The sequence below is a fragment of the Eucyclogobius newberryi genome, unplaced genomic scaffold (genome assembly GCF_026437365.1).
Source record: "Eucyclogobius newberryi isolate DKJ021-1_F unplaced genomic scaffold, fEucNew1.0.hap1 SCAF_7, whole genome shotgun sequence".
Taxonomy (NCBI): Eukaryota; Metazoa; Chordata; class Actinopteri; order Gobiiformes; family Gobiidae; genus Eucyclogobius; species Eucyclogobius newberryi.
In genome coordinates, this window is record NW_027316389.1 from 15,038,274 (window position 1) to 15,062,071 (window position 23,798).

The 23,798-nt window shown below is 40.1% G+C and overlaps 2 protein-coding genes across 4 annotated transcripts in view; both read left to right on the top strand.

Annotated features, from left to right (window-relative positions):
• Positions 1–7,246, top strand: part of hipk2 (homeodomain interacting protein kinase 2) — a 101,960-nt gene extending 94,714 nt beyond the window's left edge. For all 3 annotated transcript variants that reach the window (XM_072435430.1, XM_072435431.1, XM_072435432.1), the window contains one exon: positions 988–7,246. In XM_072435430.1, coding sequence (XP_072291531.1) covers positions 988–1,467 — 480 coding nt within the window. In that variant the 3' untranslated portion in view covers positions 1,468–7,246. The remainder of the gene's footprint in view (positions 1–987) is intronic.
• Positions 7,247–9,278: 2,032 nt separating this feature from the next.
• LOC140348651 (UPF0606 protein KIAA1549) overlaps positions 9,279–23,798 on the top strand; it is a 33,505-nt gene continuing 18,985 nt past the window's right edge. Inside the window, exons 1-2 of the mRNA XM_072434648.1 lie at positions 9,279–9,512; positions 21,988–23,769. Coding sequence (XP_072290749.1) covers positions 9,392–9,512; positions 21,988–23,769 — 1,903 coding nt within the window. The 5' untranslated portion in view covers positions 9,279–9,391. The remainder of the gene's footprint in view (positions 9,513–21,987; positions 23,770–23,798) is intronic.

The window sequence follows — 23,798 nt, forward strand, 5'->3', positions numbered from 1 at the left end:
GTAATGCCTCAGAGTATTTACTGGTTACGAAGGTTTCAAAAAGTAGTCATGGTTCAAGTGAACAGTTGTGCACGATCGAACTTGTCCTCTTGTCGCTGTATAAATTCAACTTCAAATTAAAATGCACATGACAGGTTAGAGTAATTATTTCACTTTTTTGTATTAGATAAGATTTTCCCCAGTTCAGAGTGAATCATTTGACTAGCTACCGTACATATTGTTTTTATTTGCCAAATATATTACTTTTATTTTATTAAACTAATGTTTGAACTGTCAGAAAAGACGTGTTCCTTATGCATAAATTGTCCTTGCATTTTGAATGGACTTTTGAATTGATTAAATGGATCGAGGGAGTCCTTTTTAAAACTTTAGAAAGCGCTACTTCCTGTAATTTTAAACTTTGTCGTGCCAACTTTTTGTCACAAACTGGCACTTGACAGATATTTAACAAATGTACTGTCCCACCAATAATTAGCAAACCTTTGCCCAGAATGCTCTTAACTTGTCTATCTTGTGTCTATTTAACTACAGATGTCAAAAAACATAGTGCACCAGATCACTACGTTTTGTTCCAAACATTTAATTTGCACATTCGATTTGTCTGTTGCTATATTTTTCCATTGTACTTGCACTCTAGCCTTTCTGAATATTCTGCTCAGTGTAATAGAATCATATTTCTGTCTAAAATGTTCTTGTCGTTAATCCTACACATTGCATTGAGTAATTGCGAACTGTGAGATATCTGCAATATTATCTGCCCCACTCTTAATCTGAATAAAGATAAGGAAATAAATGAATAATAATAGAAGCCATTTAAATGCTAAATACAAATGGCTGTCCTGACAAGCCAGCTACCCAAACAGTATGAGATTATCACAGATATAGTACATAATGTATGAAGGCTTATTTTGACCTTGTTTATCTCGGGCGTGTATGATCATGAAAGCGCCTCAGACTTCACCGGGTGCTCTCCGTTCTCCATTCCAGGCGCAGCAGCACATGGTCGCCGAGCGCAACGGAGGCCACCGGCGGCAACAGGCGTACATCACCCCCACCATCGCCCCCCAGCCCCCGTACTCGTTCCACCACCACCACCACCACCACAACAGCCCCTCCCACGCCGCCAACGTCCACCCGCACCTGGCCGCCACGCACCTCTCCGGCCAGCCCCACCTGTACACCTACGCCGGCCCCACGGCTTTGGGCGCCACCGGCACCGTGGCCCACCTGGTGGCGTCCCAGGGCTCGGGGCGGCACGCCGTCCACCAACACGGCTCCTACCCGCCCATCATGCACCAGGTCCCCGTGTCCATGAACCACCGGGTGCTGCCCTCGCCCACGCTTCACCACAGCCAGTACCAGGCCCAGTTTGCACATCAGGCCTACATCAGCGCCTCGCCCGCCTCCACTGTCTACACTGGATACCCGCTGAGCCCCACCAAGGTCAACCAGTACCCGTACCTCTAGAGACCAACCCGACTGTGCTCCAAAAGGGCTCACTGGCTACAGGCCGCGCTTCTGTCACTGACTTTATTTCCACCAAGCAATAGGAAAGATGCGACACTTTCAATTAGGAGTATTGGGTTAGTAGGTAATTGTGATTATTCAGGTCACAATATATAAGTAAGAACCCATCCATCCATCCATTTTCTACCGCTTGTTCCCTTTTTGGGGTCGCGGGTGACTGGAGCCTATCCCAGTGACTTCGGGCCTTAGGCGGGGTACACCCTGGACAGTGGCCAACTTGTCGCAGGGTTATAAGTAAGAACAAAAAACAAAAATCTTGACTATTTTAGAAGGGAAATTAAGTCATTTCAATTCTAAATCTTCCCCAAAAAGTACAGCTAAATGTACTATAGTGCTGTTTAGGTGGCTGTTTATACCACAAAAATGTTACTTCTGCATTTAGAAAGTTGGATATAATAGAATGAAAGATGTAATAATTAAGCTTTTGTTGTTGTTGTTGCTGTTGTTGCTGTTGTTGCTGTTGTTGTTAATAATCCTTATATTGTGACGAACACTGTCATAACACTAAAACCAGATCATGGAATTTTAGTACTCAACAAATTCATAATATTGCCAAAAATATAATACGAATAAAATATTAGAAATATGTGAAACTTAGCATAAAATAATAGCTAATTCAAGCCAAAACAAAACATTTTATATGATATCATCTGATGCAAGTCTAAAACAAAGTTGTTACTTTTGTAACAACCACTACTTACGAGTGTGTATTTTGAATTAGGAAAGGATCACTTCAAATACGAGGCGGGAATTGTACGGCTTGGTGTAAATAATGCTTTTGGTAACTTCTGTAGTGCAGTTCTGGCCTTAGTCGGTGTGATTTGGAGCACAGCCTTTGAGCGACACTGGAACCCTCGGACTGAGTGCTGCTGCTCCCCCCTGGACTCATCCCCTCTTCCCGCCTCGGACATTAACAGAGACAGAGGAACATGCAACTCTCTGGAGACTGTACCGTAACTTGAAGATTATAACTACAAAGAGGAAACGGCAAACGATTCTGCGCCTCTATTGAAGGAAAAGATGGAGAAGAAGAATTTAAGAGGGGTACACTTCTTTTTACGTTATGAGTTTTTCTTGTTTTCAGAAAGGGCCAGTGATTATGACTTGTTTTGTGACAGTTTTGCTTTACGGGAATGGAAAACGTTCATTTTTACAGGGAAATCTGAAACAGGCCTTTGGAGGACAGTGGAGCTTTTCTGCTTTGTTCAGCGTTTATTGTTTCCCCCCTCCCCCTCTTGAATTTGGGAAAAGACTTTTGAACAGGGGTTACTTACTGGAAGCTTGGAATCCCAAAACGCGATTTGGGACAAGGTGAAATACGGAAACCTGCTGCTCTACAAAGAAAAAAAAATATCAATGGCCTTGAACTGTCTTAATATTTCCAAATCAAATGCGGTGCGGGGAGGGAAAAAAAACAACTTCCCCCCGCGCCACCTTCTCCAGCCGAGGAGGCTTCTGGGAATACGTAAACAACCAAGACAACAAACTTTGTAGTGTATTTATACATATTATACCATTATGTTCCACCTTTATAACTCTTCAGTTTTAGTCCTAGGTGTCTTAGCTGGGCCCCGTTCTTAGAATGTAGCAGTCTGCACATGTTCGGAGAGTTTCTTTTACCCTGAAACCAATAGACTTATTTGTCCCTGATTTTTCAATGTGATTGCACAAAGTGGTTCTAATAACATAGGCATGTACAAAATGTGATTGTCTGTGTGTGCTACTGTCAGCCATGCGTGTGTATCCAGCCTCCTCTATAGAGCTCCTATCAGTCGTAAGGTTTGGACCATTGTTCCCTCGTAGTGCCTTACAGATATTACCACACAGTTTACTCGTCTCGGGTGGTGACCGCCGCCGGAGGCTCTAGCGATACTTAGTGAGACGTGTTTCCTTGGTTTGACATTCTTCTGGGGGCATTTGTAGCTCTCTTCCAGGTGTAGGCTCAACCTTTTTACGTTCCTTATCTCTAAAGGCGGACTAATGTCACGAGTGTGCATGTAAAAACTTACCAAAGTCATTGACGATGAACTCAATGTAAATATTTAAATGTACACTGTAGCTGGGGCACTTCATTTTTTCATGCATTTGTAAAAAAAAAAAAAAGAAAAAGAAAGAAAAAAAAGGATTTGTGCAGAAATGACACTTGCAGCGACAAATGTTTGAGACACAGTGTAGGGATTGTGTTGGGGTTCCAACAAGCTAGCTAGTCCAAGATGAAGGGGCCTGACAGGAAGTGGCCCGAGCTGCAATGGAAACACATCAATCAAGAGAAGGCTGACAAGTGCAGAGGGTTGTTTGAGAAAGATACAGCGGAGGAGGCACTGAAAGAGAAGGGACTGGTTGAGTGAGTCGGTTTAGGGAAGAGACAAGCGGAGGTCAGAGCGGCGAGTTCTCTATCTTAAATGGTGACTTAAAAACGGTAGCAAGTTGGCACTGAGCAGGTTGTTAGAAACACTGAGGTTGGTAACATCTCCTATCTTAACCTAAATGCACACTTCTTGAATCATGAATATATCGTTGGAATTATTTTGCGTACGGAATAGGACCAGAGGTGGGTAGTTTAGTGACTTTTTCAAGGAATTGTACTGCTTGGAGTGACTTTTCGACACCATATTTGAGTTAGTTTGAAGTAACTCCAGTAAAAGTTTCCGTTCTTCTTTCCACCGCTCCGTCAGATATAATCAAATTTTTCTGTCGTTTTCATGCATGTTTTGTCCTTCACATTGCATTAACCTCAAATTATAAATCAGATGTTAAGTCCAGACACAATTCCTTTTACTTGAGCAACGTCTCAGACCACAAATTGTACTTCTACTTGATTAATATTACTTTCCTTGAGTATGTTTTATCGGCTACTCTACCCACCTCGGAATAGGACACAAAAGGGATGACGTAGCTTACACCTGGTAGGGCATCTTGTTTAACATTACTGTCCATTTGTCTTCTGAAGCAGGTGTACCACAGACATTGCCACGCCGGCCTGATTACCTGAATACTTAGACTAGAGCTTTGTGTGTTGCTTCGACATTTTGTTCCCTTGGTGACTCCCCTCGTTTCTCCTTCATGTTACGCCATATTACTTAATGCTTATTTTAAACTTAATATTATCTTGAATTCTTTTTTTTTTTTTTTACATGGCTGTAGTACACGTTGTGTTTTATTTTAGAGATTGTTGCAATAATTCTCGTGCGCGTCCTATTTTATTATAAATGTCGGACTCATCTCTGTTTTGTAACTTGGGGGATTGTTGTACAGTGATTTGTTGTGTTCTGTGGAACCGGGAGCGCGCCTACGTTCAACTGGCTGATGTAGTACGTTTGCAGATACTTATAACGGGGCCTGTAGAGAGCTTTATACGGCTTTTGAAAAGAAACATTTGACAACATGTGATTTGCTTGCTGGTTACATTATTCTACGTGTACTGTTTTTTTGTTATTTTTTTAACTCTTTTCCCCAGCGTCACCGGGGTCTAAGCACACGGGCACGATGGGGCGCTTTTACATCTACTTCTTCTGTTTGACGAGACAGAACTACTGAAACATTCCACTGTTCTTGAAGGATTATTTTGGTGTCACCCCCATGCGACGGTCACTAGTGCTCCGATTCCCCTGCCGGCGCGTAGGGGGCGACATTGCGTCTCACTTCTACTGCTCGCGGACGAAAGAGTCCGGCGCGGCGCAGTGCAGTACATCCAGTCCACCACTAGAGCAGTCAGGCAATAACTTTCACTGTTTATCAAGTGCTTTCGAAGACAATTCCCACACACCATCCGTGCAGAGCTGCCTCACTTTTAACGAACACAAAAAAGTGTAAAAAATACATGTGCTTTGTGGCGATTTACATTTTATTTTACCCCATGTATATCTCAATTGTGTATTTATTTAATCTCTATTATTTTATTTACCAGGTATTATTACTTTGCTGATGCTGTAGCTTTACTGCTATTGTAAGAAAATTTAATTGTAACAAAAAAGGAAGAAAAAAAAGTTTTTTTTTTTTTTTACATTAGTATGTCATGGTATAGAATGAGTAATATATTTAAAAAAGGAAAAATCAAAAGTATACCAACGATACCTTTAAAAAACATGGTCACTTGCACAAAATGAATGTAATATGTGACTTGCTCCATCTAAAATGGCTTTATTACTATCTAAAAATCATTTGTGGCCATGCATGATGCAATAAATCGACATCTGATCTCATTTGCAGTGACGACTAAAACAAAAAAGAAAATACCATTGCTGGTTTGACTATGACGTTTTAACTTTTTGCCACGCCCAAATCAGCAAAAGCTCTCTGTGCTCAACATTGTGGAATATAACTTGATGTGTACAATGAAACCCCCGTCTGTCACATAACCAATGTTTAGTGTATGATTTTATAAAAAGGGGAATCAAAAGGTAGTTTGAGTGACCTTACAATTACCAAAATGTGCTTAAGTAGTGTGCTGCAATGTTTTGTGTTAGCTTTCCCAGCCAGTGGTAAGAAATACTGCCTTCCAAATAACAGACAATACCTCCAAAGCTTTACGATGATGTTTTAAAGAAACAGAACTAAAAAGGCAGCGGCTTGAAGTCTGGCATGTAAGAAGGTACAGTCTAGCTTGGTTCGAGTCATTTTGAAACATTGAAAACATTTCAGACACACTTTGAATCAAGCCCACCTGCATTATTATAAGTATGAATTCGTTAAAAAGTTTGAAATTATTATCATTAGTTAACGACACACAGATCTTTGTCTTTTGTCTTTTGTTTTTGTATTGAAATTGTTACAAAGGCATGATCCCTTATTTCTCTTTGAGGGAATTCAGGAGTGAGGTGGTCAAAGTTTGGAAACACTGTGAGAAACAGAAAAAGAAAAAAACACCTTTGAAACAGGAAACTATTAAATTCGTTTTTAGTGTAATTTTAATTCGTTATTTGTTTGTGATTGGAAAAATACCAGTAATAACCTTTTTATGAACAAAAGCTTGCCTTGGTGAGTGAAATGCAGATTTATGGTGTTTCCTAAAACCTGCATCAAACCCTGACCACCTTTGCTGTTTTTGCTGTATGATTTCCCAATGGTGTAAAATCTCATTCTTTGTTGCTCAATCGTGCTGCAGTGTTTTCTAGTCTTCGTTTATTTAGTGTTTCTTCTTATACTTTGGGGTGACGTCTCATTATTTCAATTTGTTAATGTAGAGTTAAATGTATACACTTTTCCTTAGCCTAATCTTTGAAAGTATGTTACAAGATTGGATATTTTACTGGCTTTATAGAATGTTTGAATATAATATTGATCAAGAAGGATTCGTTGAACCTAACAAATTGAGTATTCGCTACTATGCGCTTGTGTTACCATTATGATGTTGTGTGCTTCTCTTAATCATTTTCGTTGTAGAAAAATGGAGTGAATTTATATCAGGCTCTCGACAAAACTAATAATAGCATTGTAAATTTACCAGATGGTTTAACAGGCAAACAGCTTCGTCAAATAGAAGAATATAGCTATTTTGAATTGTCCTCTTTACTAACTGTAGGGTGAGAAGGGGCTCGCGTTGTGGTGAACTATGTTATAGCTTGTTATTCACTGTTACTTTTGATCATTTTTTCGGTCTCCGAGGTGAATCGAGTTATTAATGAGAATTTGTATGCTCACATATGCATATTGTATATGTGTAGAAATGTAATCACACTTTGTCTTGGATTTACATTAAAACTGTTAAGTCACGGCACAAGTCTCCTGTTTTCTTTGATCTTATTATTATTGGTGGTTACTTTCATGGATGAAATGAACAACACACAACGCTTTATAGCAAATACAAGCATCATACAATACTAACAGACTTACTTGTGAAAGAAATGTCAACATGCCAATGGACAGATGGTAATAATTAAACTCTGCACATCCCAGATCATATCAGATCAAATCAACATCAGTCAAGTATTGTAATACTCCCTGTAAAAACTCTCCATCCATCTTCTTCTACTTGAAACTTTTTTTGTAGTTTTTTTGTACTGAAATCATGTTGATACAGAGCTAATTAATGTAATTTAAACGTAATGTGTGTATTTTTTGCTGTGTGTACCTGTCTGGGACTGCAGAGTTAAAGTAGCAGTGCAGATAATCTTTTCTTTTGTGACACCAATGCATTAGTACATGGTCCCAGACAAATAAAGAATAAACATGAGGCAGTCGTAACTCAGTATAAAGATCACACAATACCACTCAGCTCCACCAGATGGCAGTGCGCACTAACACCAACGTGATAGTATTATGAACAGTAACTCTGAAGCCTTTTTATTTCTTACAAACGTCATACACATTCAACAACATAGTGTGCAGTGTATGTAAATGTGCTAAAAATCAGGCTGCCGCAAATTCAACTCTGTTATTAACTTTGAAACCTTTTACGCACAGCAAAACCTGACGCTGACACCGAACGTCACTTAAATTCTTTAATAAACCATAATAACTTGGCAACTACCAAAACACCAACTATATCTATTCAAGACACTCTAATAGACCAGTGTCCACCTTTCACGCACATTACGCCGCGCAATTTGCCACAATTATGCGCAAAAAAATCCGATGCAAACGTTGCCGTGGAAGACGCGCTTGGCAAAGAACGAGACCAACCTAATGTTTAAAGCCCTTGCGACGACAGATAAGCGCGTCAGCCAATCAGAGAGGCTCGTAATCGGCGACAGACTAATCAGCTCTGTCGGGGGGCGGGGCCGTCCCCAAATCCTCCGGACGCGAGACGAGAGCCCGGAGCCGCGCGCGCGCGTGTCAGATGAACGTGAGGAGCCAGGTCACGCTTTTGAGTCATTTCTTTGCATTTCTTTACCGTAGGTGGTTTGCATGGAGCTCCTCGACCGCATGGTGACACCGCTGGCCCGTTTGACGCACAAAGGGATTGAGTTTGAGTCCCGTTTTTCGTTTTTTTGTGTTTTTTGTTGAATGTGTGTGTGTGGTAAGTCTGCATGCGTCGCTGTTTTGGCTGAATGAGAAGGCGCGAGGGGGGGACATATCGGCGTATGGAAGATGTTGCGCATTTTTGTGGCAGCACGCGCGTGTTCGTAACCGGGTTGTTACGGGTGTGTGGAGAGTATCAGAGGGTCAAAGCCTGCGGGGGAAACGGCGCGGGATGTAGGGCAGAGAGGATGAGAGGAGAGTGGCTGCGGGGGCTAAGCTACAGCCCTTTTTTTTAGTCTGTGAGGATTTACAACATTATTGAGGTCCAGAGCATCATTCTGTTTTTTGCCTGGACAGTGTTTAGCATGTGCAGGGCCCCTGAAATAAAATGGTCCCTTAGCCTACTTTGATGTTTGTACCTGGATAGATCTGGGCGCCTATAGTCTCTAATGACCTAAGTTTGAAGTTCCGAATCTCAGAGTGCAATTAACCTACTTTGTTGGATCCAAATGAACCAGAAAATTGTGTTAGAACATGCCTCATTGTGGTTATGTCTTATCTGTACCTGTAATTTGTCTTCTGCATCCTTTAAAAAAAAAGAAACATGCCTGCTTGGGGCCCCTAATGCTGGACAGTATTTTCTTTTACTGGAGTACTGTGTTTGAATATGGAATTGACCGATACGTGGTGTTTGGGAGCTGGGTAAGACAAAGGGGTTCTCTAAAGGTAGTCCTGTTCTCTAAAGGCCCAGAATGTGATTATCTGTCTATATTTTAAAGTAATGGGGGCCCATCGTAGTAATTTTGTCCCGGGCACCAAAAAGTTTTACTACGGGCCTGGGACAAATGATAATGCTTAACATGAAGTTGTTTTTCCTCACAGCAGATCTAGAGGCAGCTGGGACCAGTAATGCAGTTATGTTGAAACTCAAAGTGGATGCTTTACCGTGACTGGACCGCCCTGGATGATGGCAGCTGCAGTGTCTTGTGTGGGTTTGGCCCTGATGCCCTCCCAGGGCCAGCGAGTAGTGTTCCTCTGGACTGTGGTGTTGATATCGGTGATCAGTGCTGACTCACATGTCTCAGGTAAGATCACATTTGACAAATTGCGGATCAGGTTGTGTGTGTCAACACACAACCTGATCCACAATTTGTACTTTCTCTTACATAATACACAGAGCAGTAGCTTGTTTAACAGCAGAACAAGTTCCTGAAGTTCAAGTTAAGTGACAAGGACAATTCTTTTGATAAAGTGATTTGGAACTTCTGCTATTGGGCATTTTATAACATTTATTGTTGTAAAATGCCAAATGCATCTGTTTCAGGGAACATAGTCGTTTGTAATAATAATTTCAGGAGCGGTTCTAGCATTGTGGGGGCCCTGAGCAAGAGGCTTTTGGGGGGCTTTATAGTTTGCCAAAATAGTGTGATGTCTTAATTCACATCCATGCAACATTTCACATTACATATTATTTAGACAAATAAAACTAAAAAAAGCACAGAAACAATCAAAAAAAAAATCTATGAAGTATGATGATTGGGTGTCAAAACCAATTAAACCACTGTGGACCTAGAAGGTATTTGTTAATCATTTTGTATTGTTTATGGTGCAATATTTAAAGTTAAAATAAGTTAAGAAGATGAGATAAGATGATACTATTAGAAAAATCTAGCTCCTTACCAAAAATGTTACACAAGCATGTACAATTGTAATATACCTTTGTAATAAGGCATTTTTTTCCATTGATATTGAATCAATTGTAGTTTTTGTTCGACAAACTCAAACTAACTATATTTGTGCAATACTTCCAGTGTTTTATTTGAGTTGAAGCGTGTTGAAGTCTGAGGCTTTACCTTGACTCGTATCACTGCAGCTGAATGACCTTGCGCAGTAGTGGCTTTCTGAGGACACTTGCAGCAGTAGCTTAGTTTACATCATGTCCAATCACAAATAATGTAACACACTGACTGTTGTAGACTGTTTATTGTTACTCCTCAAAATAGATTTACGGTCCATGGTTACTTTGACCGTAAAATGGATATAAAATAGACACATAAATATTCAATGTTTACTTAAGTGAAGAGAACATGGAAGACAACTGCAATAACATAACTTGTCTTAATTACAAGGAACTCGATAGTTAAATTGTGAAGTAACCATCCAATATAGATATAAATTCCTTCACACATTTCATCTTCTCAAAGTGTCTGTCTGTCTGTCTAAAATCAAATATCCGCCATTTGTAATAATAGAGACTTACAGCAGTATAATTTGTTGTAACTTTGAATCTGATGATATCTTGGGTTTCTGGTAGAACATTATTCATCGCTGTAGTAGAGAGAGCAGATAAAAGCTTCCCTGTCTCTTTAAAAATTCAAACAAATTGTATATCTTCTAGGCTATGCAATTAGTCAAATTTTAATTGCCTAGTCTTCGGTTTGATGCAGAGTTCTCACTTCACACTCTTTACTTTGTCCTAAAATGAGCCCATTTTAGTCGTAATGCAGACTTGGTTTGGTCCTGTTCCAGTCCTTGTTTAGTCCAGGTTTAGTTTGGGATTGAGTCTTGTTTTAGTCACAGTTTTTTATGTGTTAGTGTCAGCGCATTGGTTTAATCCTGGTTCAGCCTTGGCCTTGTCCATGTTTAGTTTCTGTTTTAGTCCCAAATGTAAGATTTTGTCCATTTGTGCATATTATTTTTATGTTATGATAGCACTTATCAAAAGACTGTCTTATTACTGTTCAGGAAATCCTCATTAAAAGCAGTAATAAAGCTTGTAAATTGTGATTGATCAAAATGTGGGGGGAAAGTTATGATTTTGTCCTTTTAATCCTTTCTTCATATCACCCAGCCTCACATCTAGGTCAGATACAAGACCACGACCACTGACTGAACATTTTTCCAGACCTTTTTAAATAGTCCTCCTACATCATTGCCTCGCGTTCTCATACGTCCCTCTTCCAAAACGTCCCCTCCAAGTTTACAGGACGTAACGATATCTTTTTTTACATGTGACACCGTAAAGTTTACCTCAAAAGCCTTTTTTTTGCGTCTTTACGTCCTACAAATGCTGGCAAGTCGGAAACCCGGGAATCAGCTGAAGTCCGCGCTGATTAGCTGCGCAGCCCGTTGCCATGTGAAACGTAATCTTCGCCTGATAACAATATGGCCATTCATTTTTCATTAGCCATTCGCAGATCAATGAGCGGGGCACATCAAAAGCCAGAAGGTAGACATTTCCCCCCTTGTTAAGAGATCTAATAGACCCCAATAACATTTCCCGGTCTTTTCAAAAATAGTTTGGTGTCATTTTGGTTCACTGCTGAAGCTTTGGATGTTATTCTCGTATTACATTCACACAGTGGGCAATTTCTGTCTCATTGACCTAATGCGTTCCAGTTGGTACGTTTACCTGCTGCAGGATCGCACAGACTGGGTGGGTGGGTGGTTGGTCAAGTGAAAGTACCGCGGTGGGGGTCTTACATCTGTTAGTCATTTGTGTTCCAGGTCTGTGGCTTTACTGACGCAAGTTCCACTGCACTTTGTCTAAATATTGGTGATATTTAGTGTATTTAGTATTTGCTTTTACTGTAATACTAAGATTGATAGTTTGAAATATTCTCGTCACTTGGGATGTTACAATGTCAAATGTCTCTGTTAACGGTTGTTGTGAGAAGAGACACATTATATTTATTGACACGTTAAGTGAAATCCTGAATTCACTTTAATTCACATTGTCGATTGATCAGTGGTGAGTGGTTGTTAAATAATAATTGAATAATTTGGAGAAACAATACATTCCACATTTTTTTATTTAAATTAAAAAAATAAATTGAGTTAACTTTTTTGTGATCATAATTTGTTATTTATTTATTCTTTTTGACCCAAATAATAATTGCTTATTTGAATAATCTTGCTAGCCTTACAAGTCATCTCAAGTATTGATTACTAGTTATTAGATTGTTCTTTTTTTTTTTTCTACCTCCATTAAAATTGTTATCTCTAGTCCACACTTGACGTGAGACAGTTGTAATGGGAGCAGTTTGATTAGAATTTATTGAATTACTTTAAATCAAACTTTGTCTGTGCTGTCACTGGCAAATCTAATTTACACAATGTAAAAAACAAGAATGACAACACATATTCAGAATGCATCATTGCACTGGCCAACTTTCTACTTTGGTAAATTAAATCCTTGCTATTTATTTTGCATGATATGTGGTCACTGAAGTCCAGAGCATATTTTTCTCTGCGCTTCAGTGCTGTTAGTGTCAAAGCTGACTAGACACAAGTGACAGGAAACATATGACTGTACTAAAATGAGACTCTGTGTGCTCTGAGAGTGCAGCTGATTATTTATCAGGGGAGCAGATGGTGCTGCGGGACCAGAAACTCCAGTCTCATTTATTTTGTTTTGGACTTTTCTGTGTCCCCAAAATGAGTAAGTGTGCCGAGTTGTACAGACGTCTACCTCCTGGAGGTGGCCGAGCTGCAGCATGTCCTCCAGGCTCAGACCGTGGCCTGTGGTGGAGGTGCTGAGTGACTCAGTCCTCAGGGCTTCTCCTCTTACAGCCCTCTGCCTTCCTGTCTTTGGGAGCAATCACAACTACACACAGTCAGATGGTGTAAAGGAAGTGAACCAACCTCCTGAATCCTTTCTGAGCTTGATTAACTGTAAACTGAAAGCTGTCAGGATATTCTTGAAGAAATAGGCCTTTTTAAAATTAAATTATCAAAATGTTTTATATAGTTGGCTATGTAGTGTTAAGGCTGGGCAATATGATAATAAACATAGCATTGTGAGAATCATAATGTGATTCTGCAGTCTTATGTTCATATGCACATCCTTTTTCCCACTCCTCCTATTGGTCAACCTCTGTCATGCTTGTAGTGAGTGACAGGTGGATTATCCAATCACAGTGAAGCATTAACTCTCAGAAGAAGCAGACCTGCTAAAGACAGTAAAGCTAATTATGAATTTTGATCAAATCAAACAGAAAATTGTATATCTTTGGCAACAGTGTGATAACAATTTGTGGAGCGAAATAATATTGCCAACATTGCATTAACATTTGGGAGGGATCCATATTTCCAAAATGTTTCATCATAAAAATCAGTTCATAAACTGGGTCAATGCGCTCGTGCTTTTCAGGCTTCTTAGTCCAGTCCAGAGTGAAAATTACTTCTGGATTGCAGTGGATTTCATAAACATTGTCCAGTTGACTACCTTTGAAAAGTTTTCTACTTAATAAAAATGTTATTATTCTGATCTCAGTAGAGCAGAAAACATTTCTGCTCAATGTGACGGTTCCCTACAAGATACCCCATTTTAAATCATTAAACTCATCATACAATCATACAAAACTCTTCTCACTAACCAGTAATAATGTTTTTTTTACAATAGATAACTGTTTGTTTTAACCTTTTCCATTGACCCCGTTTCTCTGTGAAACCTTCAATATCTTCATATTCCTCCTGTTTTCTCTTAACTTTTAACATTATCCAGCATGAAAAAAAATCAAGGACATGAATATTTGATGAAGTCCAATGATCCAGGTCTGAACTTTCAACTTGACTTCTGGTCCAACTCAAATCATTTACCTCCCCCAGCAGGCTTAGCCTTGACCTTTGGGCAGTGGACAGGGTTTCAATCACTACCCACTCACACATAGTTTGTAATAAATATAATTCTGTGTGGGTGCCGTCTGAAACTTTGGCTAAAGACTTAAACTAATTGCACTGATAACAACAATGGAATCTTTCCAGTTCTAAAAGCTCGTCCTGATAAACCAAATGTCAACATGGCTGAATCTTGATTGTTGGACTGCACTCAGCTTCTATGGACCCTGCCAACTGAAAAGAGCCAGTCACGCAAGCGCTCGGCTCAAAACAGAACCATGTGTGAGTTTGGAGTTGGCTAGCTTTAATACCAGAAGTCTCTTTCTTCTTCTCCAACTTTTTTTCAAGTTATATGACCATTAAATAACTTGAGACTGAGAAACAGAGGAAATTATATCATTAGAGGGCTGGGTAATTGTGTATTCAGGTTTCCCCTTGTACATGTATTTAGGCTTTATGTGTGTGTGGGAGGACAAAATGAAAGCAGTTTCAAGCTTGAAATCTTCATCTCTGTTGAAATGAAAAAGTCCTCAAACAATCGCTTTCAATTTAGATATTGGCGCAGACAAAAACAAACTCTGCTTTATAATACCAAGCCAATCCAATTGTTCTGGCGACCAAACCTTCCAGTACTAAACTGTATAACCGTGTTTATTGCATTGAATTGTATTGGCGGTTGTCTTCTGTTTCGGGGAGTGAGGTCATGGTTTGAGTAAATGGGAGCAGGAAGGTTTTTATAATCCAGTTTAAAACGTCACTGAGCAGCAGAGTGCGGCCTGTCAATCATGCTTATCAAGTTATCTCCATTATTGAAGTCACAAACAGTCTTAGATTACATTGGCATACATATTTTTAACTCTTGTGTGTTATCCAACTAGAGCGTTTGTGGTTAAATTATTGTTCTGTTCCTGTGTTTGCTGTTTTTGCTACTACCTATTTTTAGCTTTTGAGACCTTTTAGAGGCAATAGCAGTTTACTTTCCTCAGCCACAGGTATAGTACTTGTGCAACTTACTCTGCAGGCTGCGCCTAGCTTCATCTCGAGATCATGTTATACATTATTTAGTACACTGATAATCAAAATGCATTGCATATTAATTGACAAAATGTAGTGCCTGATACTTGGGTTTGAAGTGTTAATGCGGCAAGATGTATAACAATTGCAATTTCAATGGGCAAATTGCAAAGACAGTATTTATTTGCAAAACAAAATATCCTGTATTTGTATAAAACCTGTAGTTTAGACCACTACAAACATGTTCTGCAGATTCTTGTATGATTCTTCTCTCACATGCTAATTGTCCTGAATGTGTTTGAAATATGATCTTTGAATAGAATCCAACTATTAAAACATAAATCGCAAATCTAATCTAATCGTAATGTTTGTCAGAAAGAATAATTTGGATATTTAGCCAAAATGGTTCAGCCCAAGGAGGCCTAGTCATGTAAACCCACAATAAGCTACAGCATACTTTACTTACGTCTTACTGTGATTCTATAGCTTTGCCTGGAAAAGTTACATGGTGTACCATTAATTTCAACCCTGCTCCATGTATTTGTCTTCCTTTGTTTATAAGAAGATTCATCCTTTTTCTATGATCTCTGGCAGACGTCCAGGGTCAGACAGGACTGAAGCCGTACAAATCAGCCAAACCACACAAAGACCAGAAATCATCTCTCTCCAGTCGCTTACATCAGCTCCACTGATTGCTCGGTTGTAGATGGGATCGCCAAAATGAGACTGTGGAGAATATATTCTGCCCTGACCCTGGCTCTGTCCAAACACTGCGCTTGAATAGAAAGTTTATAGCCTCCATAGTGGACTGACCTAATGACCACGATTTACTGTCTCATCAATTTGGCCAAATGCAAATGTAATGCAGCACATATAAGGTTTCTATTCATTACAGTAAGCCCAGGCTGAAGACACTTATCCTCCCTGTGAATAGAATTAGATTAACACATGCGGTTTGCTGTAATGAATAAATTACTTATTAATTTTCTCTGTTCTCAGTTAAATTAATCCAGGCTTTATTATAATGTCAAACACTTAGGGATGTCCGACTTCTGCCACAACATTGACCCATTATAAAGACTGTGGGAGTCCATACTTTTATCTTGTCAAAAGTATCGAAAAAACAATACTCATCAATACCAAAACGAGTATCAAAACTATTTACCTTTTTGAACAAGGGTACAATCACAGGACAAAGTTTGACCGTTCCTGAACAGTTTTAGAATGATCTTTTAGAATTGCAATAAGACGTGTTGGATTACAGTCTTTGGTCAGTTTAGTTTTTCTGATGATTGTGGTATTAAAAGCAGTATTGAGTATCACGCCGATTCCTTGGTATTAAAATTGAGTTTGAATGTTTAGTATTTTAATTCGTTTTACACATAATATAGCTGGTGGGTGTTCCTCTTTAAAGATCAATGAAAGATGAAAGAATCCTAACACTTACATTGTATCAATTGCACTGACACAAAACAAGAACTTTATTATTCCAGTGCAAACATTGAGTGAATTTGCTTCTCCAAAGTGTTTTCCGTCTTGATTTGAGATGGACTGATGTGCCTCTGACAGCAGATGACATTGGCAGCGTTATCAATTGCTCTATTTTAGTGCACTATATACACTAAACAACAGTGACTTATTGTAGGACTTGGTGAGGAATGGATTTCGACAGTTTAGTCTTCCAAAGTCTGGATTCTGCTCACTCACGCAGGATTGGCTGGAGACATATCGATTAAAAAGCTCCATCCATCTTTATCAATGATTATTAGAAAAACATTTGAATTTGATTATTTGCGCAGCCCTAACTATATTTACTATAGTAACAGCAGCTGGCCTCTGCTCCAGACAGTCCAAAATAATTAATGTATGTCTATTTATCAATTCTAAAGACACCGAAAACATGAACTTATTATCCCTAATCATTTTGTAAACATAAAAAAGTACAGTGGGGCTCAGGCTGCCATCGCTGGGCACTTGACATTCTGCTGCTGTGACCTGATATTTGCTGAGTCCCACAGTGCTGAGTTTCATGAAGCAGACGAACAATAAGCGAGCAGTCGGTCGTGACACACTCGTGTTTCCAGGAGCAGGTGGCAGCGCTGAGTGCGCTTCTGTCAGTCATTACCTGCTGTAATGTAAACTCATCTCACCTCACCGTCTGCCGCCTGTCTGTCACACTACGTCACTGTTCACAGCTAATAACTATAGGCAAAACACACTTCTAATCAGCTACAATTCCATTTAACCTGTTTTTAATTAACAATATCATCAAAATCATGACACACTGCAATAAAGAGTTTGTGTCGCAGTCTCAGATTAGATTAGTTCAGCTTTAATAATCAACAATTAAGAAATGCTTCCCCAAAGAAAAGGTACACACGATACATTAAAAAAAAGTATTAAACCAGAACTTGATATAGTAATAATTGTGATAAATATCTCCTCCATCGTCTTTGGGATATTAGTTACTTTTGATAATTCCAGCTATTAAATGTGTTAGCTTTTATACTCTTTCAGGTAACAACTACAATCCAAACAGAAAGCATTACCTCACTGTCATCAACACTACATTATAATAAACCTCCTGATAAAATATATTTGCACAATTAGGTCCCAATTGATGTGATTGAAGTGATTTGTCCCTCCCATTTTTGTCAGAAGTAGCTGCATCAATCTGCAGGTTTTTATGCCTGATGCCACCATGTTGTAGCCAGTCTGTGTCTGGAGTAGGCAATTGGGGTTTAGAGGGTTTTACCCAGGGGCACAACAGTCTACACCTCGAGTGAGTGTGAAACTGGCTGACCTCTGCAATGAAGGCAAACCCTCAGTGACAAGGCCACCATCAACCACCCTGAATGTGTAATTGTCCTAAATGTGTAGATCAGCAACACTCATTGTCCAAGCAAGCAAAACAGTTAAGAAAGTGCCTTTAAAGTCTATGTTTTTCATACACAAACATGATAAGAACAGTTTAAAAAATCACTATTTGGAGTTTGGGTTATGTCTGAAGCCATTCTCTCGACATCTGTGCGACCTTAAGAACTTCAAACACAGCTCTTGAGGCCAGAAGAGTGTGCAAAAGACTATACTTTGGAAAACCCTGGCACTTTTTCTTAAGTTCTTTCTAGCAGACTTCGTTATAATCGCATGTTGACTCAATTAAGGTACCGGAGGAGCTTCTAATTAAGTCTGCAGATGTCTCTTGGGCCGAGCCAGGGGCGCTTTGGCTCAGTGGAAACCATGCAGCAAATTGAAGACGACACTGCAAAAAGATGGTATTTTCTGTTGCAACTTTTTTGAACTGAATCGTTGTGTGTGCAGTGCACGCAATGTTAAAAATAGTCCCCGTCCTCAGCTGATTCTGTGGCTATTTATATTGCATGTGTGATCATCAGACAAAACCTCTGCACAATAGAGAGAAAGAAAAGCAGTTGTGCAGATGCTGACTCACAGTGGTGGAGGATATTCTGGACACTTATTATTATTATTATTATTAGGCCCGAGCGCCACAAGCTGGCGAGAGGCCTATTAATCTCGTAAGGCCGTGCAAAGCACGGCTGCGACAGTGCGCACGTAGTGCGCACGAAATCGAGCGTGAAGCGCTCGCCCACTTCCAAACACTCACTAACGCACTCCTACACTCACGCACGCCCCATGCATACTAATTAGTAGTAGGAAAATGGAACATTACCGTTGTAAACGGGCGAAGCCCGTGCAAAAGTGCGCACTAAACGAGCACTTTACATTGGGATGACGACCGCGAAGCACTCATTTGCGCTAAGTACCTCACGAAGACGTTCCCCATCTCTTGCATGTTCCGTGCATATAAGCATGTAATGCAAAAATTTAACATTATTACTGTATAAAGGGCCAAAAACACAAAGTGGGCGGAGCCCACTCAAAATTAACGAAAGTACCCGTCAGTGACCAGGGACCCACACCATGAGGTAGGAAAGCGCGAGCGCTTTCTGAAAATGTATAGTTTATGATATTTGAAAAATGGGAAACATTGTTTTTGCATCAGAATATTATTCTTTCTTTCTTTCTTTCTTCTCGGGACCAACCCCCCTATTTTTCACCCAGTGAACATTGACGAAAAGTCACAAAAATTTGCACACCTCTAAGAATCGTGCCTCTCTACATTCTGGCTATCCCCCAAATGTACCAAAAATGCATTGAGAGATAGGAAATGACCCAAAAAAAATCTGATCGTAGAATCATGAAATTTGGCGCAGAGGTAGATGGTGACAAGAGAAGTAAAAAATATTATTACGGCAACGCCGTCCGGCCAACCAAATGTCGGCCATATTGCTTCAAAAATGGCTAAGCATGACTCAGGAGTTTTTCCAAACGTCGTACTTTTACGAACTCCTCCCAGGGCGTTGGCCCTAAAAAGCTGAAATTTGGTGAAAATGCTACTGAGGAGTGGGACATCAAAGGATATTCAAATTACATTGATACCTGTCACGGTCTCTGAGCGGCGAAGCCGCAAACTGTAGCTAGAATTTCAGAAATCTCCCAAATTTAACATTTCTGCCGTTTGCGCAGATAAAGTCCGAATTGCGTCAAATTAGAATCAGTTGTTAAACTCTTTGCCCTAAACCTACTTGAAGTGAAATAAATTAATTTGGAGCCACAGCGCCCCCTACAGATTTTATATGGAGGTTAAATATTTAGTTTTGCGAAATTATATGAAATTTGACACACAACTCATTTTGGCATCCCCATCAAAAAAGTCAATGAGACCCATGTCATTGTTATGGCTTTGCCGTAGCGATGACCGAAACCTCCCATGTTATTCCAATGGAGAAATCACCAGAACATGTTTACACTTTAGACTTTCACGAACTCCTCCCAGGGCGTCAGCCCTATTAACCTGAAATTTGGTGAGACTCATCTTCAGGTGTGGACCATCAAAAGTTATCCACATTTTTATTCAAAGAGTCACGGTGTCTGTGCGGCAAAGCCGCACATTTTGCCAAGAATTCAAAATAAAATTGCTTTTTGATGGTAAAACAAAGGGGAGAAGATGTGACAGCGTCACAGATTCAGCAGTAGGCGTACTAAAAGGACAATTGGGCCGCGTTAGGTTTTTGTAATGTTAAAATTTTTGAAAAGATGTAATACCTCACCTTCCCACTTGAGTTCAGAACCATGTACTTGGGCCTCAAAACTCTTGCCATGAACATGACAAATGGATACCTTTGGAGCGTTCTCCTGGCTGCGCGTAAGTAGGCCATATTAGAAAATGTATGACTCAAACTGCACAGACAATCAATGACTGGATGCAAATTATAAATGACAAACAAACAAAAAATGACTTAATTGGAAAATTTACCTTTTTGAAAGACTTTGGACAAGATGGGATTTACATATATTATATTTTATTTAATGGATGCCATGCCTTGTCTGTGTTTGTTCTGTGTTTATATTCTGAAACAAATCATAAAAATGTCATTGAAAAAAGAAAATATCTAATCATTGATATTTTGAGGTTTTTTTTGTTTCTTGGTTGTTTTGTTTTAGGGGGAAATATACAAATAAAATAAGTTTGCATTAGCTAATAATAGGTAAAGTATTCGGTTACACAATGGTTCGTTTTTCCCCATAGATGTTAAAATACAAATGTGTGTTGTGACTTACAATGCATGAGAAGTTTTGTTGTAGAAATTAAATGTAGTTTTTGCTCTCTGTTTTTGCCTTGTTTCTGTGTTGGGTTTAGTGTGCAAAAATGAACAAACCTCATATTAAAATTGGGAACAAAACTTATACCAGGGCTAAACTAGGACTATATTAGGACAAAGCAAAATATAATTAATCTGGGCTCAAATTAGAACAAGATCAAGTGTGAATGCACCCAAGTCTTGGTTTAGATGTGTGAATGACTGACCTTTTTTTTTTTTTTTTTATTATCACATAGAATTTGCCAACATATCTATTAAGTATCTTATTTGTGTCATTGTACTAAAGTCAAATTGAGTCATGTTTCAGTGAGAGAACTAACTGCAAGAAGATTAGAGATGCATTGTATAAGCAGCCATTTTCACATTTTGGCTGTTTAATATCAGGAGCCTTCAGGATTATAAAGCTTTTCCAGATGAGCCGAAAATTGAAATATCAATTACTTGTGACACAACCACAAAAAAGAAGATTATATTCTCACTGGAAAGCCCATATCTTTTGCAAGAAGATTAGTGTACCAGATCAGCTTTTTGTGTTTATTTAGTGCACCCTGTCTTTGCCTCTTCTCCTTATTGGCATTTGCGTGAGATCGATATGTTCATTCTTGTTGCCACTTTAGTAAATGAGACAGAGGAGTACAGGGCTGCTGTAATGATTTGTTTCTAAGGAGTCACCAACAGCACAGGAAGACATGTCGCTGTGCACATGCCATGAGCTCAATCACATCGATGGCCTCACTCCCAACATTGATTTCTATCGTTGCGTGTTCTACAGTCTATATTTAATCCCATAACCCTTGCTTTTTTTCCCCCTTGTCCAGTAGTTGCGTGGTAATCCTTTATGTCGCTAATGTCTTTGGGCCTTGTCAATATGTTTAGCTATTTCTTCACGGATCAATACTAATTTGGGAGAGCATATTTTTCATCCTCCTAAAAACACAGGACACAACAAGCAAAAGAAGAAAGTACGTGCATGTTGTAATTTGTTTCCAACTTCACAAGGATGATAAATAAAATGGAAAAGTGTCATAGTGCGTATTTAAATTATGTGTGAAGAGCTATACATAAAAAAACTCATTAAAAACATTCTATAAGTATGTTCTCCAGTGTAATTTGGACCCACACATTTTCTGTTAATCTAATCAGGGACGTCTTCAGTTAGAAAATAACCATTAACACACAATTAAATTCTATTCAAATGGCAACTACTAAACCTGCTCATTTTCTCTTTTTGTGTTCCTTTCAGAGAAGCCTCCCTTGGAATCCAGAACAAGCTTCATGAAAAATAAAACGACAGGGTCGTTGCCGTCTGCGTCACAATCTTCACATTCAACTACTTCTGGGAATGCTCAAAGTACATCTTCAAGTCCGCTTCCAACCCACTATCCCGGGACTCAAGAAACCGCACGCAGAAAAGAAGAAACTGCATCATTTACTTCGACTCCCACAAAACTTAAATTACCTTCTAATTCGCAAACAGAAATGACGGATCATCAGCCAACTCACAATCCCTTAACACCTCAGCCTCCGTGGTCGAACGCAGCTCCACAACATGAGCCGTCCATGCAGAATGTAGCAGCCGTGAGCTCATTTCCTGATCATTCCCTAGAGCCTTCGAAAGTGGCTCTTAGTGACTACCAGGCGGACCATGCGAGACCTTACCCTAATATTGCAATCCCCAGTAACCCGCGGGACAAGAATCGCTTCAGCCCTAGCGTTGCACCCTCATTTTCCAACAAATTGCATCTACTAGCGCCCAGTCTTAGCTCTCACCTCACGTCGCCCACGTATGACCCTATCGAAGGTCCGCCAGACGGCATTTTCCCCACCGGCACGCTGGACATAGACTGGGGATCGGGAGATTACTTGGAGACGATGTCGTACATGGGATCGGACGTAGGGGACTATTCTCCGGTTACGAAGGTGCCAACGGAAATGTTCGATATGGATGAGGACACGGAACGCTACGATACGTCTTTCCCGATAAGAGTGGGTGTATCGCTGACATCGATGCAGCATTTTCCACATTCGCCAAGCCTTACGACAGCACATTTCGCCTCCTCTCACTTTACAATCGAGCCCACGCCATCCATAGCCTTGCGCGCGGACACGGCGGAGTCCGCAAACTTGGACTGGTCGGATCATTTTACAATCGAACCGACCGATGTCCTCCTGCCAGATATGAACAGCTTAGAATATTACACGACTCAACTGGAGAATTCAAACGATGTCGCAGAGCAGAGGGGCAACCTGACCGTAGTATCCGTCACGGAGATCACACCTACGATCAGCTTCGTTAATCTTACCGAAGAGGAAACGATAAGTGATTCGTCAGGAGCGGAGCCCGGTTTTGAGGCAACTGTGACACCGATGAACGTTTCTGAAAATGTCCTCAAACCTTCGAAAACGGCGAACAATTTTTCATCCGCGTGGTCGAGTGAAGTCGTAACATCAACAAGTCAGCAGTCGGAAAGCAGTTTGTTGAGTAACGCAACAGTGTCGCTCACAGATGATGACGTAGCTTTCTCCTCGCTGACGGATGTGCATTGGTTTGTGACCGAGCCCTATCCGGAGACCACAATGCATTTAACGCCAGTTCTGTCTGCAACTGTAGAATTTTCGTCTCTTCCAACTGATGTTTTTCCAACTTCTACTACTTTCGCAACGTTGCAAAACACGACAGAATATGATCATTCAACTCTTCCAGTTTCAAGTGCAACTGCAGACACGGTCACCCCAGAGACTCCAGTTACAGCGGGGGATCATGGGACGACTGAATATGGCAGTGACATCCCAGCCACGATGACCTTGTTACCAGAAAGCACTGAGGCAGGTGCAGGGTCTACTACTACTACTGCGCAAACAACTGTCAACACTACTCCACGTCAAGAAAGCCCAGAGACGACTACAGTGACCGAAATGTCCGGGGATGTCTCCGTCAGTCACACCAATAAACCTCTGACTACAACTCAGCCGGCCAGACAGTACCTCTGCGACATAAACAAGCCCGAGTATTCAGTGAAAATAGGTAAGTCAAAGTGATACATGAATGCAGTG